We start from the raw sequence: 27,460 nt of genomic DNA, 5'->3' as shown, positions 1-27,460 counted from the left end.
TTGGAGCTAGAAAAGCTTTATTAAAACCACAGACTCATTAAAACTTGATGTGCGACTTAGGACCCCAGCACTTGGCCACTCGGAGTCTTGTTTTGCTTCAAGGACAACTAAGGATCATATCAACTGCTCATTTCCAAGTTGTTACGAAGATGGAATAACCAGAGAATTCACAGGTACAGGAGGCAGACCAGGTTATCTAGCTACCTCCCCCCACCTCTGAGCCTCTCTCTCTCTCTCTCTCTCTCTCTCTCTCTCTCTCTCTCTCTCTCTCTCTCTCACACACACACACACACACACACACACACACACACACAGCATAAAAGCAGAGACAACTCAGCACAGTGGATCTTTCCACGGCAGACAGGGCACAAGCCTTGGGCAGTGTGGTCAGGAGTCATCTCTCTCAAAGAAACAGACACAGTCTTCAATGGAGTTCCCAGGTGCTCTCCTTGTCTATCTCGCTCTCTCCAGTGGTCCTGAGGATTCCCACCGACATTCTGGACACAAATGCCCAAGGAATTCCCAGAAGGTTCTGCCAGTGGAGGGACCCAAAAGCTCCACTCATTCTCAGCCACACTCCGTGGCCATCAGGCTATGGCCACAAGAGACAGTGAGCCACCACTGTCCACACATGGGAGTGTGATTCTAATTCAGGGAAGGCACGAAAAAACATCTCCTAGAAGTGCCAAACTGACTTCCTTGGGAGGAAAGAGCCTCAGGCTAGGGGACTTGAATAGCTGCTGGCCTCTGGACAACTAAGACACCCAGGAAGTGAGTGGGTCACTGGAGACTTGGGAAAAGCACCCAAACTGTTAATGAGCACAGAATTAGGGAAGGGAGAGAGAGGTCAGCCGAGGGGTGAGAGGCAGAAGAGAAGCAGTTAGCATCCTCAGGTTGCTCATCCTTTGCCGTGCTGGTGGTATTACTCAAGTCGACAGGAGGCCCTGATAGGCTCCTGTTACCACTGTGATATGAGGTGCCTGCTCCAAGACCAGACATTCCCCTGGCTGCATTGTCTCAGAGTGACAGAGGAAGTCTGAGACAGCTGGAGAAGGGCCCAGGTGCTGGAAGAATGTTTTCTTAGGTTGCATTCCCAGGCTCTCATCTCCATGGACCAGCTGAGACTAAGCAGGTAAGAGCCAGAGCCCAGCATACCATGGGCCAACGGTATAGAAGCCTGCATCTTGGTTCTTCTACTGCTTGCTTGTCCCAGAGATGATAGCAGAGCCCAGAAAAGTTGGGCTCTACAGTCTCTTGATGGGGAGAGGATGAGGGCGGGGGCTGCTTTTGCTTCTAAGCCTTCTCTCCAGTTGCCCGTTATCATTTCTTGAAACCAGGCCCAGAGGTAAAAGCACCCCAGATCGGCTGGTTCTTAGTGGGATGTAGGTGTCACTGGATCCTACTGGGGTGGGAGACCCAGTGTTCTGTGCAAGCTGTGCTGAATGTTTATCGTTCTCGGGAGGCTGGGAGCCACATTCGGGGCCTTGCAGCTCTTTCTAAGTGGATGTCGCATTAGCCCAGTCAGGAAACTCACTCAAGCCAAATATGTGCCGTCCCCAGGTGTTGACAGACACAAGCACAGACGTGAGGCCAATTAAATTCATTATGATTCCCGATTTCACCTGGAAAATAAACACAAGGTCAGAGATGGCCACCTCAAGGGCATGGCACATGGAGAAATGGGGGACAGAGCACCTTGATAGCTCTGTGCCAGACTCCTATCCCCAGAAAATGACGGCACTATGTCATCAGTGTGCAAAGCACCCTGTGAAGAAGGCTGCAGAAACAGCTCTCTACGTACATTCTAGCACTGGACAGTGGTCTCAGGGAGGCCGGGAGAATCCCTCAGTAGCCACTCAGCAGAGTCTGAGACACGACTCTCCCGTGATCTTACCACTGACTCAGCCATCTCACTGCATGTCTGCTTCTTTGTGACCTTCTAGCTTTGTGTGTGTGTGTGTGTTTGTGTCCACCCACGCTAGTACTGGGGCTTGAACTCAGAACCTCACACTCCTGCTTAGCTTTCTCATTCAAGGCTGGTGCTCTACCACTGGAGCCACAGCTCCACTTCTGGCTTTTTGGTGGTTAACTGGAGTTAAGAGTCTCATATTCGTTAGTGCCTGAGCTGGCTTCGAACCATGATCATCAGGTCTCAGTCTGCCGAGTAGTTGGGATTACAGGCGTGAGCCACTAGGGCTTGGTGCACTGTGCATACATCTGCAAGCCTGTCTGACTATGGTCACAGCCTCTCCCTCAGCCTAAACCATGGCCCCCTCCCTCTACCATCCTCAGAGTGCAGGCTAGCTGGAGAAATCTACCATGGCCATGTAAAGGCCTCCACTTCCAACTCGAGTGCTCATCAGGGTTCTTCAGGTGGAAGAATTGCTTACCCACCTCTGTGCCAGAACACCCTGAGAAGCTTGCGTAATACCTGTGAGCAAGTGGCATCCCTCCTGTCGTCCTAGCTAGGCTGGAGGCTGAGATCTGAGGATCGTGATTCAGAGGCAGACACATCAGAGATGTATAAGGCCCTGAGTTCAAGCCCCAGCCCCAGCACACACACACACACACACACACACACACAAGCATAGGTCTGGATGCTCCAGACTCACATGCCATCCTTCCCCAAGCCATAGATCACAGGTACACAGGGCACCACGCGCTCTGGTAGGAGTGAGTGCCAGCAATATTACCATGTCCGAAACCTGGATATGTCCGTAGGAGAACATGATGGCGTTGGGCGGGGTGGCCACAGGCAGCATGAAGGCAAAGGATGCGCTCAGCGTACAGGGGATCATGACCAGCAGTGGATTGATGCCGATGGAGCGAGCCTGCAGGGGAAACGCAGCACTGAGCCAGCCACACAGCGCTCAAAGCTCCCGAGGGCCCAGGCCACATTCCAGCTCCAAGCCCAGCCTTTGTCCTGCTAACTCGCCTACATTTGGCTGCTTCTCTATGGGCTCACCACGGCATACAAGAGGTTGAGACAACAGGCTGTCTTCCCTGAGTAGCTTTTCTGTTCCCTTCAGTAGATTTAAGTGCTATCTCTTGTTGCTTTTAAGGTGGTGCAAATATGTTATTACCTTTTCAACTCGAAAGGATCGTAGGACAAACATGTTCTCCTTTTACTAACATATTTCCAAACTGTGATTTTTTTTTGGCCAGTCCTGGGCCTTGAACTCAGGGCCTGCGCACTTTCTCAAGGCTAGAGCTCTACCACTTGAGCCACAGCAACACTTCCAGCTTTTATTCTATGTATGTGGTACCAAGGAATTGAACCCGGGTCTTCATGCATGCTAGGCAAGCACTCTACCACTAGGCCAAAGTCCCGGCCCAGACCCCAGTTCTACTGCCTCTCTAGGGTCCACGCAGGGCATGGCCCCAGGTCAACATCTTCCTCTTCTCAGCATAAGGAGACTTACCATGGAGGCGAAGATGGGCAGGAACAGGGTGGTGGTGGCCACGTTGCTCGTACATTCGGTACATGAGGACACGAGTATGGACAGGACCAAGGTGATGAGAGTGGGAGACAGTTTCTTCAAAGGCTCCATCTGCTTCCCCATCCACTCAGAGAGGCCTGAGACCTGGATACACATGGGAGGGCTGTCGTTTCAGGGCTTGTTGGTGGGGGTGGGGGGAAGGAGAAAGGGGAAGGGGGAAAGATGAAGGCTGAAAGTCCAGCCTGCTCTCTGCCTCCAGTTCTCTTTCTCCGCCGCCCTCCCCTGCTCCTATTCCCTGGAGGATCTGCTCTTCCCCACAACTCTCTTCATCCTCACTCTATTTTCACCTCTAATCCAACTGGAGCACAGGATAGCTATATGGATGCTTTCTGGAAAGCCATTTGCCAAGTCACTCCAAATATCCCTCATCTCCTCCTACAGTTCCTGGCATTGAGGAGGAAAGATCTGGACCCCCAATGGAAGATTTACCTCTGAGATTTTATGCTGAGAAGAGATTGTCTCGGAGAGAGGATAAGTTAAGCAGGCAATTGACCACAGGAAGAGTTCTAGAGAACTGGTGATATTTAAAGGAGAGGCAAAGTTGGGTGCGGTGACTCATGCCTGGAATCCTACCTACTCAGGAGGCTAAGATCTGAGGATCAAAGTTAGAAGCCAGCCCAGGCAAGATAGTCCACGAGACTCTTATCTCCAATTCACTAGCAAAAAGCCAGGAATTAGAGAAGGGACAAAGTGCTAGCTTTGAGAAAAAAAAAAATGTTCAGTTCCCAGGCCCTGACTTCAAGACCAAGTGTTGGGACAAATTTGTGGAAAGTCAAAGAGGCCGATCAGAGTAAAAAAGAAGGCAGGAGGCAAAGATGGGGATGAGGTAGATGTCAAGGAGAGGACAGCCTGTGGAATCCATCATTCTGAGACTGACCAAGATGAAGACAACAAGCAAGAATTCTTTCTTTCTTCTCCCCCTCCCATTCCTGCCAGCCCCAGGCCTCTATTCCAAGCACTAGTATGATTATTCTCAGGTACAAATCTCACCTAGTCACTTCTGGGCCTCTGCCCTTTAATGGCTCCCTGTGATGTTCAGAATCAGGTCTATGTCTGCTGTCCAGAAACAAGGCCTTTAGAGAAATGTTTGTGGTGGTCTCAGAGCCTCGCTGTGCCTCAGCTACATACCTTAATACTTTCCCTTTGCTCTAGTGTCACTTCTTCCTGGAAATTTCCTTCCAGAAACAACCAGGCCAAAGTGTCCTCAAAAAACAGGGGCCATGTCTCAATCTCTAAAATCTCTGTGTCTAGCCTAATACTAGGGACATTAGAGAAATGTTTGATGCATGAAAAAAATATGATAGATGGAGAAATGAGTAAGTTGGTGGATAAATGACTACAGGGATGGATTTGTTTATCCAAACAACGGGATTAGGGTGAAGATGTCAAGCAGCAGAAAGGGGGCTTGCCTAGTGTATATGAGACCTTGGGTTTGAAGCATAGCACCATATAAGAAATTATCTGTGCATCCACTATGCACCAGGCTCTGCCCTAGACTTGATGAAATAATAAACACAAGATAGATCAAAGCTATGACATTCTTTTCTGGGAGGGAAGGAAGGAAGGAAGGAAGGAAGGAAGGAAGGAAGGAAGGGAGGGAGGGAGGTAGGGAAGGGGGGAGGGAGGACAGATGGATGGGTGGGTAGATGGATGAAATGATGGATGGATGGATGGATAGTGGATGGATGAATGATGGGGTAGATGGATGTATAGATGAAATGGGTGGATAAATAAATGAATGGATGAATAGATAGATACATTAGATGGATGGGATGTATGAATGGGGTAGATAGATGCATGAAATGGATGGACAGGTGAGTGGATGGATGGATGGAAGGAATGGACGAATGGGTGAACAAACAAATGGATGGATGGATGGATGGGTGGATGGGTGGATGGGTGGATGGGTAGATGGGTAAATGGATGAAAGGAAGAATAGGACAGATGGATAGCTAGGTGGAAGAGATAAATGGTGGATGGATGATGGACAGCTGGATGACAGCAGTACCAGGAAATCTCCTTTCTTCCCCATTAAGAAAGAAGGGAGATATAGAAAGTTATAGATATTAGCCCCAAGGCTCTTTCTCTATACTGATGCTAAAGAAATACCCTGAAAATTGGAAGCCATTAGAAGAACCAAAGAAAAGAAAATGGTAAAAATCCTTATGAGGACTTGAAAGATTTCCCTAGGACTCATCAAAGCAGAGGTCATTATCACAGACCACAAAGGAAGCTTCACAGTGCCCTCCATCTCTCCCGCCTCTCCCCCTGGCCATTCATTTCTCCAATGGCTTTCCAGTGCTTCCTCTCAGGCAGTGTTTGTAGTTAGGGGATCTTCAACTGCGAAACAGCATTCAGTCCTCAAACAACGTGCAGTTCTGTGGAGACAGCCCAGAGGTAGGGAGTGGGAGAGGAGGGTATAGCAATTTTGGCCCTGTGGGTGGCAAGAGAGGGTCCTGGCTGGAGAAGTTACCTCGCATCCTTTTGCGAGAGCAAATCCACCCCCTAGTAGCAGCACGATTCCCCAGGGAATTTTCTGCTGGGTCCCTTTCCAATCTAGCAGTGCTGGGGGGTAAAACGGAGTTTTCTTGTCTGAGAAGAGAAAGCACAACCACATCCTTCAGAGCAGGATTAGAAAACAAAAGAGACATCATCAAGGGGGAATCAAGTCAATAAATCAAGATCATGAAGTTCCAGCTCATACTTAAACAGTTGTAAACTTTGATAGAACTGTTAAATGATCTGTTGAAAGAACAACTTGGAATGATTGCTTCAGAAATGGGGTTATACATTTTAAAAGGCAAGAAGACATACCTCATTCTAAAAAAGAAACATCCTCCAAGAATAAGTTATTGGATTAATTTGTAATAAGGAAAAAGTCAAAGGAACCAAAATATTTTATAGCAGAATATTGAGAGCCTCTCCACATAATACAATGCTGCTATATTAGAGGGGGGGGGGAGACAAAACAATAAGCCAGGCACCAGTGGCTAATACCTATAAATGCTTGCAACTCAGGAGGCTGAGAGCTGAAGAATCATGGTTTTGAGGCAAGCCCAGGCAGAAAAGTCTATGAGGTTCCATCTCCAAAACAATTAGTAAAAAGCCCAGCTGGAGGTGTGGCTCAAGTGGTAAAGAACAAGCCTCTACCAATCGAGCCAAGTGAGAGTGTAAGATACTGAGTTCAAACCTCAGAACTGAGAAAAAACATAAGGGTGTTCCAATTGTTTTGATTATAAATATATAATACACATATATATGAACACAAACAGAAAAGGGAGAAAAATATTGATGCCATGAAGGGAAAATTTGAAATATTCTCTGTCGGGGCCGGGAGTTTGGCCTAGTGGTTAAAGTGCTTGCCTAGCATGCATGAAGACCCGGGTTCAATTCCTCGGCACCACATGCAAAGAAAAAAGCCAGAAATGGTGCTGAGGCTCAAGTGGTAGAGCTCTAGCCTTGAGAAAGTCCAAGGACAGTGCTCAGGCCCTGAGCTCAAGCCCAGGACTGGAAAAAAAAAAAAAAAGAAATATTCTCTGTCCCTGCTGTACTACAAATGCCTGCTGTATTCCAAATGCCTAAAAAGGAAGAGATTTTGCTCTAAATAACATCCCACTAGGCTAAAAATTCTCATCTTTTTCAATATGCCAGTCCTTTTTACAAGGATTCTTCCCAGGGGAGGCCAGGAATCTTACGTGCTTCTGCCTTGCTAAAGATGTTGAAACGGGGCTTCTTTGAAGGCAAAATGAACAGCAAGAGGGCCACAAAGACAGCCGCTGTGGCATCTGTGCAATACCTAGGCAGGAAAAAGCAATTTCAAAAGAAATTTCAAAAAAACATTCCACACACCTGGCCTAACTCTAGCACCCCTGTGTCTCCATGTTCCTACAAGAAGAAATATGGAGCTGGGAGTGTGGCCTAGCAGTAGAGTGCTTGCCTAGCATGCACAAAGACCCAGGTTTGACTCCTCAGTACAAATACATAGAAAAAGCTGGAAGTGGTATTGTGGCTCAACTGCTAGAGGTCGAGCCTTTGAGAAAGTCCAAGGGTAGTGCTCAGGCCCTGAGTTCCAACCTCGTGATTGGCAAAATAAATAAATAAGTAAATAAATATTCTTTGTTAGTCATGGGACTTGAACTCTGGGCCTAGATGCTGTCTCTGAGCTCTTCAGCTCTAGGCTACCGCCCTACCCCTGAAGCCACAGCCCCACCTCCCATTTTCTAGTGGCATAAGCAACGGTGCTGGCTTCCTAGTTACTCAGGAGGCTGAGATCTGAGGATAAAGGTTCAAAGCCAGCCTGGGGGCACTAAAAGACCCAAAACTCTTATTTTGAAAATGGGAAGTGAGGCTTGGCTCAAGGGTAAGGTGGTAGCCTTGAGCTGAAGAGTTCAGGGATAACACCCAGGCCCAGGGGTAGGGCAAGAGCCTTGAGCTGAAGAGCTCAGGGACAGCAACCAGGCCGAGATCAAGCCCCATGACCCACCAAAAAAAAAAAAAAAGAATAAGAAGAAATATACACCAGGGCTGGTAGTTCAGGCCTATAATTAGAGCTACTCAGAAGGTTGAGATCTGAGGATTGAGGTTTGAAGCAAGATCAGGCAAGAAAGTCCATGAAACTCATGTTTCCAATGAAACAGCAAGAAGTTAGAAGTGGAGGTATGGCTCAAATGGTAGAGCGCCAGCTTGAGCAAAGAAAACTAAGGGGGAACATTCTTGCCCCTAAGTTCAAGCCCCAGTACCAACACACACACACACACACACACACACACTGATAGGAAGATGATGACAGATTTTGGAAACAGACATCTAGTAGACCCACTCTTAACCTATGAACCCTGCAATAATAGGGCCTCTGGCCACACTGCTTGACAAGCTTTTTCTGCTCAGCTGTTTTGGAGAGACAAGGGTACCACACAAGCAACTACATCTGCCTGCAGTCTCATCATGAATATTGGTTAGGAAATCAACCAATCAACCAGCAAACAAACAAAAAAAAGGGTCATGAAGTCGAGGGTAACTAGCTCAGGGCTAGAGGACCTGTCTAGCATGTTGCAAGGCCCTGGGTTTGATCCTCAATGCTGAAAAAAATAGTCAGAAAGCCAAGAGAACATTCTCTAAAACCCAGATTCTCCCCCTCTCCTTTTCACCTGTCCTGGGGACTATCAACAATTAGGCGTCAGGGCCCTGAGCCTAGGACTTGTGCCACACAAATAACTCACTTCTTCCCCTCATCTTTCCAAGCAATGGACAGCCAGCCCTCCATGTAGCCAGGGTCTCGGGTGAACCACAAGAGGATAAGCAGGCCAAAGCACACCATCACACTGATCTCCGGAAAGGACAGGGCCCCCAGTTTACGGTACTCCTCCTCCAGCACAATGTAGGCAGCTGCTTCGCTCTCCTTCCTCCTCCCTCTGATGATAGTTTGTCTGAAACAAGAGAGATGGTAAAGGGGGGTTGACAGCAGTATGGAGGGTGCCAACAGTACTTCCAATACTTCTAGAACTAAGGGTGTTCACAGGATAGATCAGCCAGGTGTCAGGGACAGGAGGTAGGCAAGGGGAGGCTTGGTGGGAGGATAAGAGGCTGGGTCAAACAGGAGAATGGGCAGGTAGATGTAGATATAGAAACAAAGAGAATCAAGGTATCATCACAAGTGAAGGAGACCCTCAGCTAACTGGTCAACCTGGAGACTGGCTACTCCAGAGTTGATGAGGGGAAAGCCACAAGACATTGTAGAGCACATCCTGTGAAATTTTAGCCTTTCCAGGGTAAAAAGGATGGGCAGGGAGAGTGGAATAGGAAACTAGCTGAGTTCCAGAGCCATGTTCTGTGAGACACACAGGATGGTGGCATGGCTGTATACAGGAGAGGAGGGCATCAGCATACAGCCTCCTGGATGTGGGTAAGGCTCTCCCAGTATGCGATATCAAGGTCCCCATTAAAGTAGAAACCTGAGCCCCACACCCCTGGCACAGCCCTTGAAGCTTCTAAGATGGCCATGTGTTGGTGGCCTGTAATCCTAGCTGCTCAGGAGACTGAGATCTGAAGATCCCTGTTTAAATCAGCTCTAAGTAGAGAGTCTTAATCTCCAATTACACACACACCCCAGAAGTGTGGCTTAATTGATAAGAACACCAGCCTTGAGCAAAAAGCTAAGGGGCGGCACTGAATGAATCAGAGGATGTGCTCAGGACTTACTGTAGAGTCAGGCAGAACAGAAGGGGCCCAGAGGCCCCATCTGTCTCCCCCATGGAAGGAGTCAGCAAGAGTCAGCAGGAAGAATACTTCTCTCCTTCTGGGTGTGGTTGGTTGGGTTCTCTCCCATGTTATTCTTGGTCATCTGAAGCACAAATCTCTGGCCCTCTTGGCCAAATGTAGTCTACGAAGCTATTCATAAAGACAATTCTTCTGGACTGAGTTAGAAGCCAAAACATAATGTTTGCAGATTGGGACAGAAGTCAAGGCCTCAACATGGCTCTCTACACCATCAGAATAAGGTATAGGAGAGTGACTAAAGTGTTCTCTGGGGACAAGACTTGTGCTCCCTGGACTCAGCAGGCACTGGGGTGGGAGGGGATCATCAGGTCCTCATATACGGCAGGATAAGGAACAGCTCACACTTCACTGGAATGTTAAATGCTGCCTCCCTCCCTTCCAGGTCTGGAACTAAAAGTGGGCCATGTGTGAACCATGCTCTATTCTGCACCTGAGCTAGAAAGGCCTATCCAGAAGATGTGGGCCAGATGGCTGCCCCGCTCCTCCATGCCAGGCTCCCGGATTATCTAGGAGAGCTGATGTGGGCTGTGCTGGGCGCAGGAACTACAGATGCAGGTTCTTGGCTAATTTCCTGAGAGTTTGGTGTCTACACTCGCTGCATGATGGAAAACTGATGATGTATTTGCGATCTTTTTGTGTGTATGTGCACACACATGTGCACAAACACACATGCACAGGCACACGTGCCAGCCAGTACCAGGACTTGAACTCTAAGGTCTGGGTGCTGTCTCTGAGCTTTTTTTTTCTTGCCAGTCCTGGGGTTTGAACTCAGGGCCTGGTCACTGTCCTTGAGCTTTCTCAGGGCTAGTGCTCTACCACTTGAGCCACAGCACCACTTCTGGCCTTTTCTGTGTATGTAGTACCAAGGAATAGAACCCAGGGCTTCATGCATGCTAGGCAAGCACTCTACCTCTAGGCCACACTCCTAGCCCCTTAGCTTGCTTGCTTGCTTGCTTTTTCCTTTTTCTTTTTTTTTAAGCTAGTGCTCTAGCACTTGAGCTCTACTTTTTGTCTTCCTTGCCCAGCTAGTTCCCTCTTCTTACTTTGGCCTTCAGATGTTTAGGTAACCATGAAGCCACAACTAGTGTTACTGGCACCTGGCATGTCTGACAGATAGCAACCCTTAGCCTCCCTAGAAAAAGAGAGTGGGTTGAGGATTAGGGACACAGGTTCAGAGCTGAGATGTCTTGGTTCTAACCTCATGTCTATGACTCATGAACTTTAAGATCTTAAAGTAGGCCATGGAACCTCTCCAGGCCCCAGTTGCCTTGTCTATAAAGAACAAGAACAAGAGTAACAGCAGTAATACATATATCACAGGCTGCTTTCAAGTTCAAGTTCCTAAGTATAAAATGCTGATGGTTCAATCCTGCAATCTTAGCTATTCATGGTTCCATGGTTCAAAACCAGCCTAGGTAGGAAAGTTCATGAGACTTTTTTTTTTTGCCAGTCAGTCCTGGTACTTGAACTCAGGGCCTGAGCATTGTCCTTGGGCTTTTTCCTCAAGGCTAGCACTCTACCACTTGAGCCACAGCACCACTTCCAGCTTTTTTTTCCCTATGTATGTGGTACTGAGGAATCGAACCCGGACCTTGGTGCATGCTAGGCAAGTACTCTACCACTAGGCCAAACTCCCGGCCCCAAGTTCATGAGACTTCTATCTCCCATGAACCACTAAAAAGACAGAAATAGAGCTGTGGCTCAAGTGGTAGAATTTCAGTCTTGAGTGCAAAAGCCAAGCGAGTTCAAGTCCCAGTTCTGGCACAAAAAATAAATAAATATCTCGGTATAGAGGGCTTAAAACAGTGTCTAATACATAATAAGCTTAATAAATTGCCAGTCATTGGTACATAAAAAGTCACAGGGGGCCGGGAGTTTGGTCTAGTGGTAGAGTGCTTGCCTAGCATCCACGAAGACTCGGGTTCGATTCCTCGGTACCACATACATAGAAGAAAGCCGGAAGTGGTGCTGAGGCTCAAGTGGTAGAGCTCTAGCCTTGAGAAAGTCCAAGGACAGTGCTCAGGCCCTGAGCTCAAGCCCAGGACTGGGAAAAAAAAAAAGGACACAGAAATCCAGGTGCTGGCAGGTCATGCTTGTAATCCTTGCTATTCAGGAGGCTGAGATCTGAGGGTCTTAAAGCCAGCCCAGGCAGAAAAGTCTGTGAGACTCTTTTTTTTTTTTTGCCAGTCCTGGGCTTGAGCTCAGGTCCTGAGCACTGTCCTTAGACTTTCTCAAGGTTAGAGCTCTACCACTTGAGCCTCAGCACCACTTCCGGCTTTTTTCTATATGTGGTACCGAGGAATCGAACCCGGGTCTTTATGCATGCTAGGCAAGCACTTTAACCACTAGGCCAAACTCCCGGCCCTGTCTGTGAGACTCTTATCTCCAATTAACCACTAGCAAACCAGAATCAACCCTGCAGATCCAAGTGGTAGACTTCTAGTCTTAATAAGCTCAGGAATAGCACCCAAGCCCTGAGTTCAAGCCCCACAACCAATTAAAACAAACAAGCAAACAAAAGACCTAGAGGCTCACCTGCAGCAGGCTAAGGGCAGTGCTAAGGCTAAGGTCTGGAGTTTGAACTAAGGACACTAATCAAGCGGGTGTTCTCACCCCTGAGCCATGCCTCTAGCTCTGCTTTTTACTGGTTAGTTTTTAGATGGGCTTTCTCCTCCTGCACACACCTGGGCACAAGATCTACCTCTTATGTTCCCATCACAGCTCCAGGATCACAGCTGTTGTCACCTGGCCATATTCACTGTGGAAAAAGGAGCTGGCCTCACACTGTATTTCTCCCAATCTCAGACTCCCAAAGTACCTGTGATGATAGGGATTCACATCAGCACCCAGCTATATAGCCATTTTTTAAATGGCAGTGGTTCAAACCAAGTCCTCTTTCAGAACAAAATGGATTAATGCCATTTCCTCTGAAATTGCAGGTGCTCAGAGGTCCTACTGCCACTCCTGTGGTTTTTCTCCACTCAAGCTCCCTGAGAAATGAGGTGTGAGCCATACACCCTCATGGTTGAATTCTTTCCAGCCTGCTGCAGCACAATCACCTTTGTGACAGACAAATCTGTGTGTTTAAAAATAACATTTGTTTGTGTGCACGCCAGTACTGAGGCTTGAACACAGGGCCAGGGCAATGGCCCTTAGCTTTTGCCACTCAAGGCTGGTAAGGTCTACCCCTTGAGCTGCAGCTCCACTTCCAGCTTTATCAGGGGTTAAATGGAGATGAAAGTCTCACAAACTTTTACCTGGGCTGACTTTGAATGGTGATCCTCAGATCTCAGCCTCCTGAGTAGCTAGGATTATATATAGGGTGAGCTACCCGTGCTTGACTACAACTTATTATTTTTTTTTCTTTTTGTCAGTCGTGGAGATTGTACTCAGGGCCTGGGCACTGTCTTGGAACACTTTTTGCTCAAGGCTAGAGCTCTGCCACTTGAGCTACAACACCACTTTAGTTTGTTTTAATCGAACCCAGGGCTTTGTGCATGAGAAGCAATCATTCTACCACTAGGCTACCCTCCCAGCCAGCCACCCCCTTTTTTCTTTGCCAGTCCTGGGCCTAGAACTCAGGGCCTGAGCACTGTCCTTGGACTTTTCTCAAAGCTAGTACTCTACTACTTGAGCCTCAGCACCACTTCCGGCTTTTTTCTTTGTATGTAATACCAAGAAATCGAATCCGGGTCTTCATGCATGCTAGGCAAGCACTCTACCACTAGGCCAAACTCCTGGCCTCTTTTTTTTTTTAAGATATTTGTCTAAAGTCTGACTGCTGTCAGGTGGTTCTGGGTGAATCTGACAGTGTGCTGGGAATAGGAAAGAAGGCAAATGGTGTAGGATATTCCCTATGGAACCTGCAGACCCTCGGTCATGGCTGGGCTTTGGATTGAGTCAGCAACATCAGGATTGCTGTGACCTGACCTAATGAACACATGTGACCAACAGGATGTTTGTCCATCATGGTTAACTTGCAACAGTTTTTTGTTTTGTTTTTCTGGTCATGAGACTTGAACTCTGGGCCTGGGCACTGTCCCTGAGCTCTTCAGCTCAAGGTTACCACCCTACCCCTTGAGCCACAGCCCCACTTCTGGTTTTCTAGTGGTTAAATGGAGACAAGAGTCTCACCATCTTACTGCCCTGGCTGGCTTTAAACCTTGATCCTCAGATTTCACCCTCCTGAGTAGCTAGGATTACATGCACCACCATGCCCAGCTGCAACGGTTCTTTTAATTGCTTCAACCCACGTTGATGGCACACTTGCTCTTTCTCTCTGGCTTAGTAGACATGCCAGAGGCTGCGTTAGAGATGTCTTAGAAGAGCTGGTCAAGGGAAAGGGTTACAGTGGACCACAAGGCAGGGGTCAAGGTATTGGGTTACAATAAGGCCAGGAGAAGCTCAGAAGAGGATGCCATTCTTTTTTTTTTTTTTTTTTTTTTTTTTTTTTACCAGTCCTGGGCTTGAGCTCAGGGCCTGAGCACTGTCCTTGGACTTTCTCAAGGCTAGAGCTCTACCACTTGAGCCTCAGCACCACTTCCAGCTTTTTTCTATATGTGGTACCGAGGAATTGAACCCGGGTCTTCATGCATGCTAGGCAAGCACTTTAACCACTAGGCCAAACTCCCGGCCCGAGGATGCCATTCTACTGAGATGGCACCATGGGGAGAGAAGACTAGGAATGCGACAGTTTGGGAAGTAGGTCTTGACATGGCTTTGAAGGATAAGAAGTTGTACAGGTCAGAAAGTAGGAAAGCTAGATGCCAGTAGCTCACACCTGTAATCCTAACTACCCAGGAGGCTAAGATCTGAGGATCACGGTTCAAAGCCAGCACAGGCACAAAGTCCGTAAGACTCTTATAGAGAATCAACCAGAAGTAGCTCTGTGGTTCAAAATGATAGAGCACTAGCCTTGAGCTGAAGAGCTCAGGAACAGTGCCCAGGCCCAGAGTTCAAGCCCCATGACCAGAAAAGGGAGGAGGGGGGAGGAGGAGGAGAGGAAGAGGAGGAGGAGGAGGAGGAGGAGGAAGAGGAGGAGGAGGTAGGATATGGCCTTCTAAGCAGAGGGAACTAGGTATGTGAAGGTGTTTGGGTATTAGAAACGGGAGGGAAGGATAGCAAACTGGGGCCGGGGAAAGGCAGAGCTGGACAGAACGTGGTAGACTGGCCCAAGGCTGAAGGTTTTTGCAGGGACAGGGCAGTTCAAACTTACCCAGATCTCATGTAAAATAGGTAGAGCCACAGCCAGGCTAAGGAAAGCATGAGCACCATGTTGGGAAAGGCAAATGCGAACCAGGAGGCGAAGTTCAAGACATCTTTGCTATGAGGAAACAACCTGAAAGGAGAGACACTGGCCTGAACCTCTGAACCTTGATGCCAGCCACTCTGAGAGGCGGTTCTCCCCCCGAGCCAGGTACCCCTGCTTCCCAGCTGTGACCCCAGAACATGGCTGTGACCCGAGAAGGATAAGGAAGGATTAAATGACCCTGCTGTGGAATACAGATCTCTCAGAGAAATTCATGAAAACACACTGTTCGTCCTCTTAGGAAAATGCCCTTCATACACGCATGTGCAATTTGGCTGACAGCTTAGGAGTGGGGGGGGAGCCATGAACAGTTCTGGAAATCCTTATCCTGAAAGCAAAGCTCAAAAATTCCCCAGGATGGGATTGCAAAATGTGTCCGGGCGTCCCCTTGGGTCTCTGCTAGCCACCAGGGCTGCCTCCTTAGCTCAAGGCTGTCAATGCAAACCCACAGGAGCCCACCTGCTTTTTCTGGGGCCAATACGAGGGCTTGAACTCAAGACCTGGGGACTGTCACTGTCTCTTAGCTTTTTCCCTCAAGGCTGGTACTCTAATTCTAGCTTTTTGGTGATCAGTGGGAGATAAGAATCTCACTGACTTTCCTGTTCATGTTGGCCTTTGAACCTGAATCCTCACATCTCAGCCTCCTAAATAACAGAATTACAAGCATCAACTGCTCATCCCAGTTAGTTGTGCTTTTTTTTCCTACAGAGGGATTTAAGTGAAAACCCCAAGGACATCATTACAGAAAAGACCAAAGCATATTCTGGTTGTCAAACTTGGGAGTTTCTGTTTTGCTGGGCTGCAGGTCTGTCCTTTCTACCCCCAGCTCTGGTACCAGCCCTGTCCACAATCCTTGTCTCCTCAGCACAGGCACCGCTTTATTTTTGTTCCTAACCACTGCAATTTGTACAGACCTCATTTACACACAATTATTTACTAAATCTGTCTGGAATTCCCTGGCATTTGGCACCTTCAGAAGACCATAGAGCCTCAGGGTTTCTCTGTCACAGCTCTGGCCCCATCCAGCTTAGCCTGTGGCCTGTGTCCCTCTGTAGTCAAAGCTGGAGAGTTCCAAACTGTCCTTCTGGTCCACCCTCAGCCTCACGAGGATCTAGCACCTCAAGGGAAGGAGTGTGACAACAATGAGTGGCTTAACTCCCCTCTTTCATATCATAGGATACTTTTTTGTGTCTTGGTACTGGGGGGTTGAACTCATGGTGTAGGTGCTGGTCCCGTAGTTTTTTTCTGCTGAAAGCTGGTGCTCTACCAACTGAGCCACAGCTCCACTTCTGGCTTTTTGATAGTTCATTTAGGTTGCCAGGATTGGCTTTGAACCGTGCTCCTTTGATCTCAGCCTCCAGGATAGCTAAGATGATGGGCATAAGCCACCTGCATCAGGCTCACAGGTAAAGGGATGGTGAGTCACAAGAGATGTTAATGTGCTTGGATGGAGGCTCTTTTAAGTGGAAACCTCCAGTCCCAAGCCCAGCTTTGTTGCCCCCCCCCCCTTGAAGGTAAGCCACTACTCACTCCTGCATCTGGCCCAGGAGCACCACGTTGGGTCCAGTCCCAGTCAATGTGGCCGTTCCCCCAATACTCGCTGAGTAGCACACACACAGGTTCATGGCCTTGTACATATACTTTTGTTCCTGGGACATTGCCCTCTCTGAAGTACGGCTGTCCTGTTTCCCTGTGGCGGGTAGAGGGTTATTAGTTGATCCAGGTCAGTGGGTAAAGGGGTGCCTTCCAGCTCTGGATCCTGAAGACAAGACACCCCCCCCCCACTCTCCCGGCAGGAAGAGTGCATTCTTCAGCTTCAAGCCCCAAGTGCAAAACAAGCACCATTATCCTACAATTCCCTTCCCTTCATGCATGAGGCCCCAGAGCTGCTTATCAGGTAGTGGATCGTGTGTGTGTGTGTGTGTGTGTGTGTGTGTGTGTGTGTGTGTGTGTGTGCATGTGTGTGTGTGTGTGTCTTGGTACTTGGACTTGAACTTAAAGAACCAGAAGTTTCTTGCTTTTTTTTCCCCCTCAAAACTGGTACACTGCCACTTGAGCTACAAATCCACATCTACCCTTTTGCCGGTTAACTGGAGATTAGAGTCCCATACACTTTCTGCTCAGGCTGGCTTTGAATTTCAGTCCCCACATGTCAACCTCCTGAGTGGCTAAGATTACAAACAAAAGCCACCAGTGCTTAGAAACCATGGGCTCTTAGTTGTCCTGCACAGGGTCCCCGGGGAGGAAATAGGAAAAGGAAATGCAGGTGGTGCTCTTGACCCCTGAGCTCTATTTTTAATGGGAAATAGACCCAGGATACCAGGTCCAAGATCTCATATGGAAGCAGAGGAGATCTGGCTAGCAGAAGAAAGTCAGAGAGGGTATCTCTGAAGATGTCAGGAGTGGCACAAGACAAGAAGCATGCTGGGTCACTCCCAACAGGTGTTCAAAAGATGTCAGTGCAAGCCAAACTCCAATGGCTCACACCTGTAATCCTAACTACTTCAAGATGAGATCTGAGGATCACAGTTCAAAGCATCTGTGAGACTCATAGGTCCAATTAACCACCACAAAGCCAGAAGTGGGGCTGTGGCTCAAGTAGCAGGGGGCTAGATTCAAGCAAAAAAGGTAAGAGACCATGCCCAGGCTGTGAATTCAAGCCTAAGTACAAACACACACACACACACACACACACACACACACGTGCAAAGGCCATGCCAGTTATAAGCTCTTATGAATGGAAATGCAACAGAATAAGTTCTACTAAAGAATCTGACTTTTATACAAGGAAAATGCATGCACGTGTGTGTGTGTGTGTGTGTGTGTGTGTGTGTGTGTGTGTGTGTGTTATGCAGTTAGTAAGGCTTAAATACAGGGCCAGGACACTCTTGCTGAGTTTTTTGTTGTTGTCCAGGACTGGTACTTCTACCACTTGACCCATTATCTCCACTTCTGGCTTTTTGCTCATTAACGGGAGATGAAAGTCTCATGGACTGTTCTTCCCATGTTGGCCTTGAGCCTCTCCTCAGATCTCAGCCTCCTGAGTAGTTCGGATTACAGGCGTGAGCCACAGGTTCCTGGATCAGGGAACATATTCAAAACTGGCCACTACAGGGCTTCGTGACAACGATGAGAGTCAGGGAGAGAAAAGAAACCAGATCAAATGCATTACAGCTTACAGCGAGAAGAGCTGTGCCCAGGGCTGAGCAACTCACTGGCTCTGCCCTTTTCCTCCAGCTCCATGTTTGACATGGGGGCATCTTTCAGTTTCATGGTCGCTTCCATCTGCTGCATCATAGCCTCTAAAATGGGCACCATCATGGCTGTGGTGGCCGTGTTGCTGATCCACATAGAGAGGAAGGCTGTGACTCCCATGAAGCCCACCATTAGCCTGCCGAGGAGGGGGGGAGTTAGAGATCCCTGTCCTTACCACCCTCTGTACCTCAGAACAGCGCTTAGGAGGGGGAGGGACGGACACAATGGCTCACGCCTGTCATCCTAGCTACTCCGGAGGCTGAGATCTGAGGAGCATGGTTCAAGGCCAGCCTGGACACTAAAGACTGTGAGACTTCTATCTCCAATTAACCACCAGAAAATCAGAAGTAGTGATGTGGCTCCAGGGGTAGGGCAATAGTCTTGAGCTGAAGAGCTCAGGGACAACGCCCAGGCTGAGTCCAAGCTCCATGACAGACAAAAAAAAAAAAAGAACGGCTGGGAGCCAGTGCCCTCCCCCACCCCGTGCGAGTTCAAGCTGAGGGTTTCCAATGGACAGTACCATTTACTTGTAGTTCATGTTTGTTCGGTGCCAGGTCAAGGCTGGCACTCTTATCAGTTTCACAGTAGCACCACTTGAAAGCTTTTTGTGTGTGTGTGTATAATTGGAAATAAGAGTCTCACAGACGTGCCTGCCTGATCTGGATTTGAACAGCAATCCTCAGATATGACTTCTAAGTAGCTAGGATTACAGGCATGAGCCACCAGTGCCTGGTGGTCTCCTCCACCAGCCAGAGAACCCTCACCCACCCGCCTGCCAGCTTAGCCTGAAATGTGCTCACCCTAGGGCCAGCCCTGCTCCCTGTGGGTGGCCTCATGGGTGTCACAAGCTCCCAGCGCTGAGCCCAAGCAGAGCCCACAGGGCCAAAGGGAAGGCATACTATACTTACCGTGCGGGCTTGGCTCCCACCACCAGTAGTGTTTTCAGTGCAATCCTCTTGTGCAAATTCCAGCGCTCCACGGCCACGGCCACAACCATGCTGCCCACGAACAACATGTTGGTGTCTGTCATGTACTGGATACACACCTGCGTGGTGGCAGCACGGCCCCGTCAGCATGGACACGCCTAGAACCATCTACAGACAGCTGGGATGCCCCCAGCACCCCGGAAGTCACCCCCGGCCTCCCCCAGGCCTCGGGCCTGCTCACCTGCTTGGAGTCCATTATCTTCATGAGTGGAAAGAGCAAGGCAGGCATGAGCGATGTGACAGCCATGGGGATGACATCCGTGCACCAGTAGATGGCCATGAGGAGGATGATGTAGGAACATTTGACAACCTGCAGAGACAAGCCCCCGTCACGGGCGGGCAGCCGGCCCACATACCCTGTCGCCTGCCCCCACCCCGGACAGCAGGGAGGTCCAGGTTCAAGTCAGCTGGGGGACATGGGATCTGTCCCAAGGCTCCTGTCCCCACGTCCCTCTCCCTGCCTCTCCCAGATCTGGGGTCCCAGGTAACTCCTTCCACCTTCCAAACTTTGGCTTAAGTCACCTGTGAAAAGAAGGGAGGAAGAAGAGGGAGAGGAGGAGAGGGAGAATGGAAAGGAGGAGGAAGAGGAGGTGGAGGAGGAAGAAGAGGAGGAAGAAGAGGAGAAGGAGGAAAAGGAAGAAGAGGAATAGGAAAAGGAAGAGGAGGAAGAGGAGGAGGAGGAGGAGGGGGAGAGGGTGGAGTAAGAAGAGAGGGAAGGAGGAGGAGGAAGGAGGAGGAAAAGGAGGAGGAGGGGGAGGAGGAGAAAGAGAAGGATAAGGAAGAGGGGGAGGAAGAGAAGAAAATGCCATTTTGAAGGAGCTACTCTAAAAATTATACTAGAATGCTTTGCAAAGAAGTACAATTCTAGCCAGGCACTGGTGGTTCCCACCTGCAGTCTTAGCTATTCAGAAGGCTGAGATATGAGTACTGAGGTCCCGAGACAGTCTAGGAAGACAAAGCTGATAGTTTCATCTCCAGTTAACTAGCAAAATGCCAGAAGTGGAGATATGCTCAAATGATAGAGTGCCAACCTTGAGCAGAAAGAAAAGGGGGTGGGTGGGGAGAAATGCAGTTTTCAGCCAGGAATAGGATATGCTACATCTCTGCAACCCCAGCCTTCAGGAGGATGAGACAAAAGGATAGCAAGTTCACTGCCAATCTGAGCTAGACAGCAAGTTCTAGGCCAGCTTAAAATATATAGTGAGACCCTGTCCCAGGAAGAAAAGCCAGGCATTGGTGTCGAATGCTTGGCAGTCTGAGATCTAAGGATCTAAGTTCTAAGCCAGCTCAAGCAGGAAAAGCCATGAGACTCCTACCTCCCATATCCACCAAACAGCTGGAGATGGAGGCGCAGTTCCAGTGACAGAATATCAGTCTTGAATGAAAAGGCTAAGGGACAGCACCTGGAACCTAAGTTCAAGTTCCAGCCTTAGTAGAGACATGCAGGGGGTGGGGGGGGGGGGGAGAAAGCATTACTCATCCTTTCTATGATCTCTTTCAACGCTACCTCCTTTTCTTAACTCTGCCAGAGTCACTTCTCCCTGCAGTTACCAGAGTATCACACTGGCTGTCTTGAAAGCTGCAAGTCTTCTGTAAGACAGACAGAACCTACCCCTCCTTTGCCTGTCTGGAGCTATGGGAGTGAGTGTACTTTCCTCTCCAAAGCAGGTGCTCAAACTCTTCATACCTAGGTCTAATTTTTTCCTCACAGGCTGCTCAAAGTCTCTCCATTCTCAAGCAGCTTTGGAAACATATCCATAACCAGCTAAGACAGAAAATCACCACCACCAAGTGTCATTGCCACAATCCTCAGATCTCAGCCTCCTGAGTAGCTAGGACTACAGGCCTGAGCCACCATCGCCCAGCTCCAGCTTTTACTTGTGTTTGATCTTGTGTGGACTGAGGGCTCTCATTCCATCCATTCTAGGCAAGCCCCTGGCTCTTCAACCACTGTGACACTTGGGAGTAGGTTAGCAAGCCAACTTGACCCTAAATCTTGTCACCTATTAAGGTGTGGAAAATACTCATGAAGACATACTGCTCATTTCCTCTCATATGCCATATGAATATCTCATATGTATTTCAGATCTGAAATACACAGGGACATAATAAATTATATGAATATCTCATATGTATTTCAGATCTGAAATACACAGGGACATAATAAATTATACAGGCGTTCCCACACAGAGAGAGCAAAGGAGGACACTTTTAGGGGAGGAACACAAAGGTGCCATGCTTATGTGCATTTGATCATACAGAATAATATTTACCCAAACAAACTCCAGCAAGCGGAAACAAGAGGGTGGTTTCAATTTGTTTTTGTTTTTGGCTTATTTGTTCCTTTGTCTGTCTTTGGGAGTGTCAGGGGGCACAGAAATGGAGGGACGAAGGGTGAACAAATACCACAATGATACTCACTAGACACCATGTTGAAAATGAACTCTACAATGGGAGAGGAAAACTGGGGGGTAACATTATCCAAAAAGAAATGTGCTCATTACCTGACTTATAAAATTATAATCTCTTTGTACATTCTCTTTGTAACAAAAAAAAATTATTTAGGGGCCGGGAGTTTGGCCTAGTGGTAGAGTGCTTGCCTAGCATGCGTGACGACCAGGGTTCGATTCCTTGGTACCACATGCATAGAAAAAAATAGCCAGAAGTGGTGCTATAGCTCAAGTGGCAGAGCTCTAGTCTTGAGAAAGCCCATGGGCAGTGCTTAGGCCCTGAGTTCAAGCCCCAGGACTGGCAAAAAAAAAAAAGTTCAAGCTCCAGTACTAGCATAATTTTTTTTTTTTGCCTGTCCTGGGGCTTGAACTCAGGGCCTAGGCACTGTCCCTGGACCCATTTTGCTCAAGGTTAGCTGTCTTCCACTTGAGCCACAGTTCCACTTCTGCCTTTTTCTGTGTATGTGGTACCGAGGAATTGAACCCAGGGCTTCATGCATGCTGGGTGAGCACTCTACCACTGGGCCACACTCTCGACCCTCCTGTGTTCCTTATACCCTACTGAAATAAAAATTAGAGGAGTGTCACTGAGAGAGTATTTGGAAAAAGAGATTTTCCTGATACAAAAGAGGAATTCCTCAAGCCCATCAAGACTCCGAAGAACTTAGGATAAGGACAAATGAGAGTTTTTTGTTTGTTTTTTCTTTGGTCATGGGGCTTGGGCCTATGCAGGGGGTGGGGGGGTCCCTTTTTTTTTTTTTTTTTTGCTCAAGGCTAGCACTTTAATACTTTGTGGCACAGCTCCACTTCTCATTTTCAGGTGGCTCATTGGAGATAAGAGTCTCACTGACATTCCTGCCTGGGCTGTCTCTGAACCACAATCCTCAGATCTCAGCCTCCTGGGCTTACAGGCATAAGCCACCAGTGCCCCATGATAAATGAGTTTCGAAGGAAGCACATAAGGAGCAGCTAGCAGAGTCTCTGTAGTGTAAAAAGACCAAGCGAGGTAGAAGAGCAGGAGAAAGGCTAGCAGCACCTTCTTCCAAGGCCATCAGACAGTTGGACAGAGAGCTCCACAGCGGTCTTCAGCTGGGGTATTATGTCTTCTAACCAGGCCAAGGGGTAGAATTCCAATTCAGAACGGGTGGTATGCATGGATGGTCCCTACCAACTTACCAATTATCCAGTTTAGGTATTTTTCACTCAAATCTGGTCTGGATCAGCCTTATAATCAATCCAAAAAAATATTGAGCCATGGGCGTTTGATCTTTTTTTTAATTGTTCTATTTTGTTCTGTTTTTATGCTAGTAATGGGGCTTGAATCCAAGCCCTGGTGCTCTTCCTTTCTACTCAAGACTAATGCTCTGCCATTTCAGTCATACCCGCACTCCTGGCTTTTTGCTGGTTAACTGGACAACAGGGTCTCATGGATTTATGTGCCAAGGCTGGCTTCAAGTTGGTATGGCTTTAACCACGGGAGCCTAGCTCAGATCCTTTTTTAGACAGTCTTCCAATGCACAGGTTTACAAAAACTAGGCAATTTTCTATCCTACTCCCCTAAGGCAGGGCTTCTCATTTTAACATCTAAAAGAAAGCAGAGGACCTTGGAAACAATGTAGGTCTGTGCATTCTTGAACAGTTGATGCGAAGTATGGCAGTTCTAGTGATTATTATTTTTTTTTCTCCAGTCTTAACGCTTGGACCAGGGCCTTGAGCCACAGCACCACGTCTGGCTTTTTCTATGTACGTGGTACCGAGGAATCGAACCTGGGTCTTCCTGCATGCTAGGCAACACTCTACTACTAGACCACGCCCCCTGCTCCTCTAGTGATTTTTTTTTCAGCCTTATTTTATAGTTCTCAGGTTCTCAATACAGCTTAATTTTTAATATATTTTCTAACTTCCCTGTCACTTTATCTTTACTACCCTGCCTCAGGAGTCCATGATTTTAGACCAGATACCTGTGCCAGGCCCCCCAAAATAAGTAAAAAACCAGGGTCTAGCTTCATGAAGCCATGTACTTGATTCCGTGGTACCACATACACAGAAAAAGCCAGAAGCAATGCTATGGCTCAAGCAGTAGACCACTAGCCTTGCGCAAAAAGTGTTCAAGGACAGTGCCCTTGGACTGAGTTCAAGCCCTAGGAACAAAAAAAAAAAAAAAAAATCCAGCCAAGCACTAATGGCTCATGTCTGAAACCCTATGTACTCTCAGGGGGCTAAGATACAAGGGTTGTGGTTTGAAGGGAGCCCAACAGAAAAGATTCCACATAATCAGCAAAAAAGCCAGCAGTGAAGCTGTGGTTCAAGTGTAGAGCACCAGCTTTGAATGAAAAGACTGAGGGTAAATACCCAGGCCCCAAGTTCAAGCCCCAGTCAGGCACACATACGGATAAAAATGAGGCTTTGTTATTCCCCCATTCCTCATTGGCTTCCCCTAAGAAAGCTTAAGCTTTGTATTATGTTCTTGGGTAAGTATAATTTGGTGGTTCCCATCCCATAATAACCCTGTTCATCTTCCCTCTTCATAATCTATGGTCAGTTCTATAATTGGGCACGGTGGCTCATGCCTGTAATCCTAGCTACTCAGGAGGCTGAGATCTGAGGATCGAGGTTCAAAGCCAGCCCAGGCATTAAAGACTGTGAGACCTCTTACCTCCAATTAACAACTAGAAAATGGGAAATGGGGCTGTGGCTCAAGGGGTAGGGCAGTAGACTTGACCTGAAGAGCTCACAGACAGCGCCCAGGCCCAGAGTTCAAGCCCCATAACCGACACACACACACACACACACACACACACACACACACAGCCAAAAAAAAGAAAAAAGAAACTGTCCCTTCTACCCCTAGGAAGGATGCTGATAGAAAGTCTCTGCAGTGTGCCCTGAGGATTAGCAGGTGGGATAGGGGAATGCTCTCTGAGGCATAAGAGCACATTGTAGAGAATTTTTCAATAGTACCACTGAAAATCAATCATGTCATTGATAAGTCACCTTTCCTGCTGTCATCCTTAACTCTATTCTAGGCTAATTGGAGGATTCTGAGGAACTCTCCTTAATGTCCTCAGAAAGTCCTCAGCAACTTTTACACAAAAGTTAGGCAGCCTGCTGCTGGTGGCTCAAGCCTGTCCTAGCCACTCAGAAGGCTGAGACCTGAGGCTCACTCTTCAAAGCTGGCATGAGATTCTTCAACTAACCAGCAAAAATATATAAGTGGATCTGTGGCTCGAGTGATAGAGTACCAGCCTTAAGGATGGGAGAAGCTAAGCATGAGCATGAGGGCCCGAGTTCATGCTCCAGTACTAGTACATATTTGTGTGCACAACACACGCACACAAAAATGTTGACAGTTTTAATAAAATAACACATTAATTTATCACTTATCCTATTTTAATGATTTTAAAAGAGAGAATTATTGAAAGTATAGTAAAGGTTAAGAGAGATAAGGCCAGGTCACAAGTAATGTGGACAGAGATCAAGAAAAAGCCTAGGGGCTGGGATTGTGGCCTAGTGGTAGAGTGCTTGCCTAGCACCCCCGGAGATCCAGGTTCCATTCCTCAGTACCACATACACAGAAAAAGCCTCAAGTGGCAGAGTACTAACCTTGAGAAAGCTCAAGAACAGTGCCCCCGGCCCTGAGTTCAAGCCCCAGGACTGGAGGGAGGTTGAGAAAGCCTGGAGGAGAGGGGTCAGGACACTGTGGAGAGCAGCTTCCCTTTAACTGCCATCTTTGGTGACAATGACAAATCGGTGTGGGGGGGGGAGCTGAAATCACAGCTCCCTGGCCCGGCCCCCTCCCAGTGACTGGACAGACTCTGCTGGACTGCTAGGACCTCCCAAAGCTCATCCGGAGGGCCCCTCCTGTCCCCCAGGACCCAGCATCATCATCCCCTCTGACCCCCAAAGTCCCTACGTTTCAGAATCACCCCCTCCCACTGCTCAGAGGGCCTGGGTCCTGGTGGAGTGGCGGGCTCTCTCTCAGGTTGGCTTCCTGGCCTGCCGGGGTAGCCCTCCCTTCCAGGACTGCTCTCCGAGCCTCCCCTCAAAAGTTTCTCTGTTTCCCAAACCTGCCTGTGGAGAGGAGGTAGGACCTGAGGTTTCCTGTCTGGGCTGAGGGTGAAGGAACGCTGAATGCAGGACCGAGGACAGAGCCAGCAGCCACAAAAGACTTCAAAGGGCTCGGGCCTTGCCAGGCTGGCGGTGCACAGCAGATCCCAATGGCGCACAGGGCAGCAGCCAGGCCCACTCGCGCTCCCCTCCCTCCCCGCGGTCCTCCGAAGCCAGGGCATGCCCCAGAGGCCTTGCCACCCAAGGGGCGCGCTCTCCCGCCGCGGACCCCGCCCCAGCTGCCTTTCAGCCTGACCCCGCATCCGAACCCCGAGTTTGAACCCCCGAGTGCTTTGGCTGGGATCTGCGTGGGAAAGAAATGTGGATCCTAGATGGGGAGACGGAGACACACACTCGGGCGCCGCCGCAGGCTGTCCCTGCCCGGGGTGCCAGGCCAGCGCGGGGTGGGGAAGGGGTAGCAGACGCCGGGGTGGAGGGAGCCGGGTCCCAGGCTCGAGCCGCGGCTGGGGTCTCCGCGTCTCCCCGGCCGGGCGGTGTCCTCGGAGGGCGCCCCCGCCCCGTGCCGCGCCGGCGGCGGCCGCGGGGAGCGCAGGGCCCCCGGGGTGCGCAGCCCCGCCGCCGCGCCGTGCGTTCCCGCTCCGCGCCCGTTACTGGACACGGAGTACCCGTTACCGGACGTGGGCGCCGGGGCTCCACCCGGCTGCCCGCAGGCGCCGCTCACCTGTCCCGGTACCGCGATGACGAGCGGCAGCAGCAGCAGCGGGGTGCCGAACAAGATCAGCGCGGACTTCAGCCGGAGCAAGTAGTTCAACGCCGAGGCCATGGCGCCGCCGGCCGGAGACGAGAGCCAGGCGCGGGCGACCCTCGGCCGAGCGCTGCGACTCTGGGCTTAAGACGGAGCGGCGGGGTCGGGGGCGGCGACGGCTCCGCCCCCCCCGGGGCGTCCTCCGGGGCCCGGGGCGGGGCAGCCTGGGGGTGCGGCGAGCCGGGGAGCCGACCGCCCGGCCCCGAGCCTCACCCCCCGCCCGCCCCCGGCCCGCCGGCCTGCGCACCTGCTTCTGCCGGGCCTCGACGGGGTCTCGGGTGACACGTCCACCGTCGTCGCCGGGTCTCTGACTTGTCCTCCCAATCGCTCCTCTCCCACCCCCTTTCTACCGGGACCCCGGGTCAGCAGGAGCGACGGAGGCCTCTGCGCCCCCCGCACCGCGTCCGCCCATACCGCCACCTTCCACTCCCCGAGCCGGGCAGGAACCGTCCCTCCCCGCGCGCGGGCGCCCGCGATCGGCTGGGGGAGGGGCGGGAGGACCGGTGCAGGACCGGCCGGCAGCGAAATAGGGGCCGGGGCCTAGGAAAAGCTAGAAGAGAGACAAACAGATGGGGTTCGGGAGGACGACAGCCCACGTCAGCAGCCCCACAGGCCCTGAGCTGAAGACTGCAGCCTCGTTTGTTTCCAAGTCAAGGCTTACATACTGTCTTGAAACCAGGGAACTGCCAGGGGTTACCTTCACATGGCAAATCAGGGAACTGTTGGGGGTTACATTCTTGCAAACGTGGTAGACCTCACATCAGAGAAGCAGGACGAGGCCAAAAACATAAAGCAATAAATCAATACATCGA

General features: G+C 49.5%; 1 protein-coding gene across 3 annotated transcripts; it reads right to left on the bottom strand.

Moving 5' to 3' along the window:
• On the bottom strand, nucleotides 1-26,821 carry Slc13a5 (solute carrier family 13 member 5). 3 transcript variants are annotated; one of them, XM_090349345.1, is made up of 12 exons: nucleotides 26,565-26,821; nucleotides 19,507-19,635; nucleotides 19,248-19,384; nucleotides 18,264-18,475; nucleotides 16,615-16,774; nucleotides 14,992-15,114; nucleotides 8,720-8,926; nucleotides 7,196-7,296; nucleotides 5,974-6,092; nucleotides 3,423-3,584; nucleotides 2,694-2,831; nucleotides 1-1,622 (listed from the first exon to the last, which is right to left on the bottom strand). In XM_090349345.1, exons 1-12 carry the CDS (start codon nucleotides 26,664-26,666, stop codon nucleotides 1,497-1,499), a joined length of 1,716 nt encoding a protein of 571 aa, XP_090205471.1. In that variant the 5' UTR covers nucleotides 26,667-26,821; the 3' UTR covers nucleotides 1-1,496. The 3 variants fall into 3 exon arrangements, with proteins under 3 accessions (XP_090205471.1, XP_090205473.1, XP_090205474.1); XM_090349347.1 differs by having other exon boundaries at nucleotides 18,300-18,475; nucleotides 26,565-26,816; XM_090349348.1 differs by lacking the exon at nucleotides 26,565-26,821 and adding an exon at nucleotides 25,847-26,015.
• Nucleotides 26,822-27,460: the final 639 nt, after the last annotated feature.

The sequence above is a fragment of the Megascapheus bottae genome, chromosome 17 (genome assembly GCF_031878675.1).
Source record: "Megascapheus bottae isolate mThoBot1 chromosome 17, mThoBot2.hap1, whole genome shotgun sequence".
Taxonomy (NCBI): domain Eukaryota; kingdom Metazoa; phylum Chordata; class Mammalia; order Rodentia; family Geomyidae; genus Megascapheus; species Megascapheus bottae.
The sequence above is the reverse complement of the archived record's forward strand: the minus strand, read 5'-3'. Positions and strand labels throughout refer to the sequence as shown.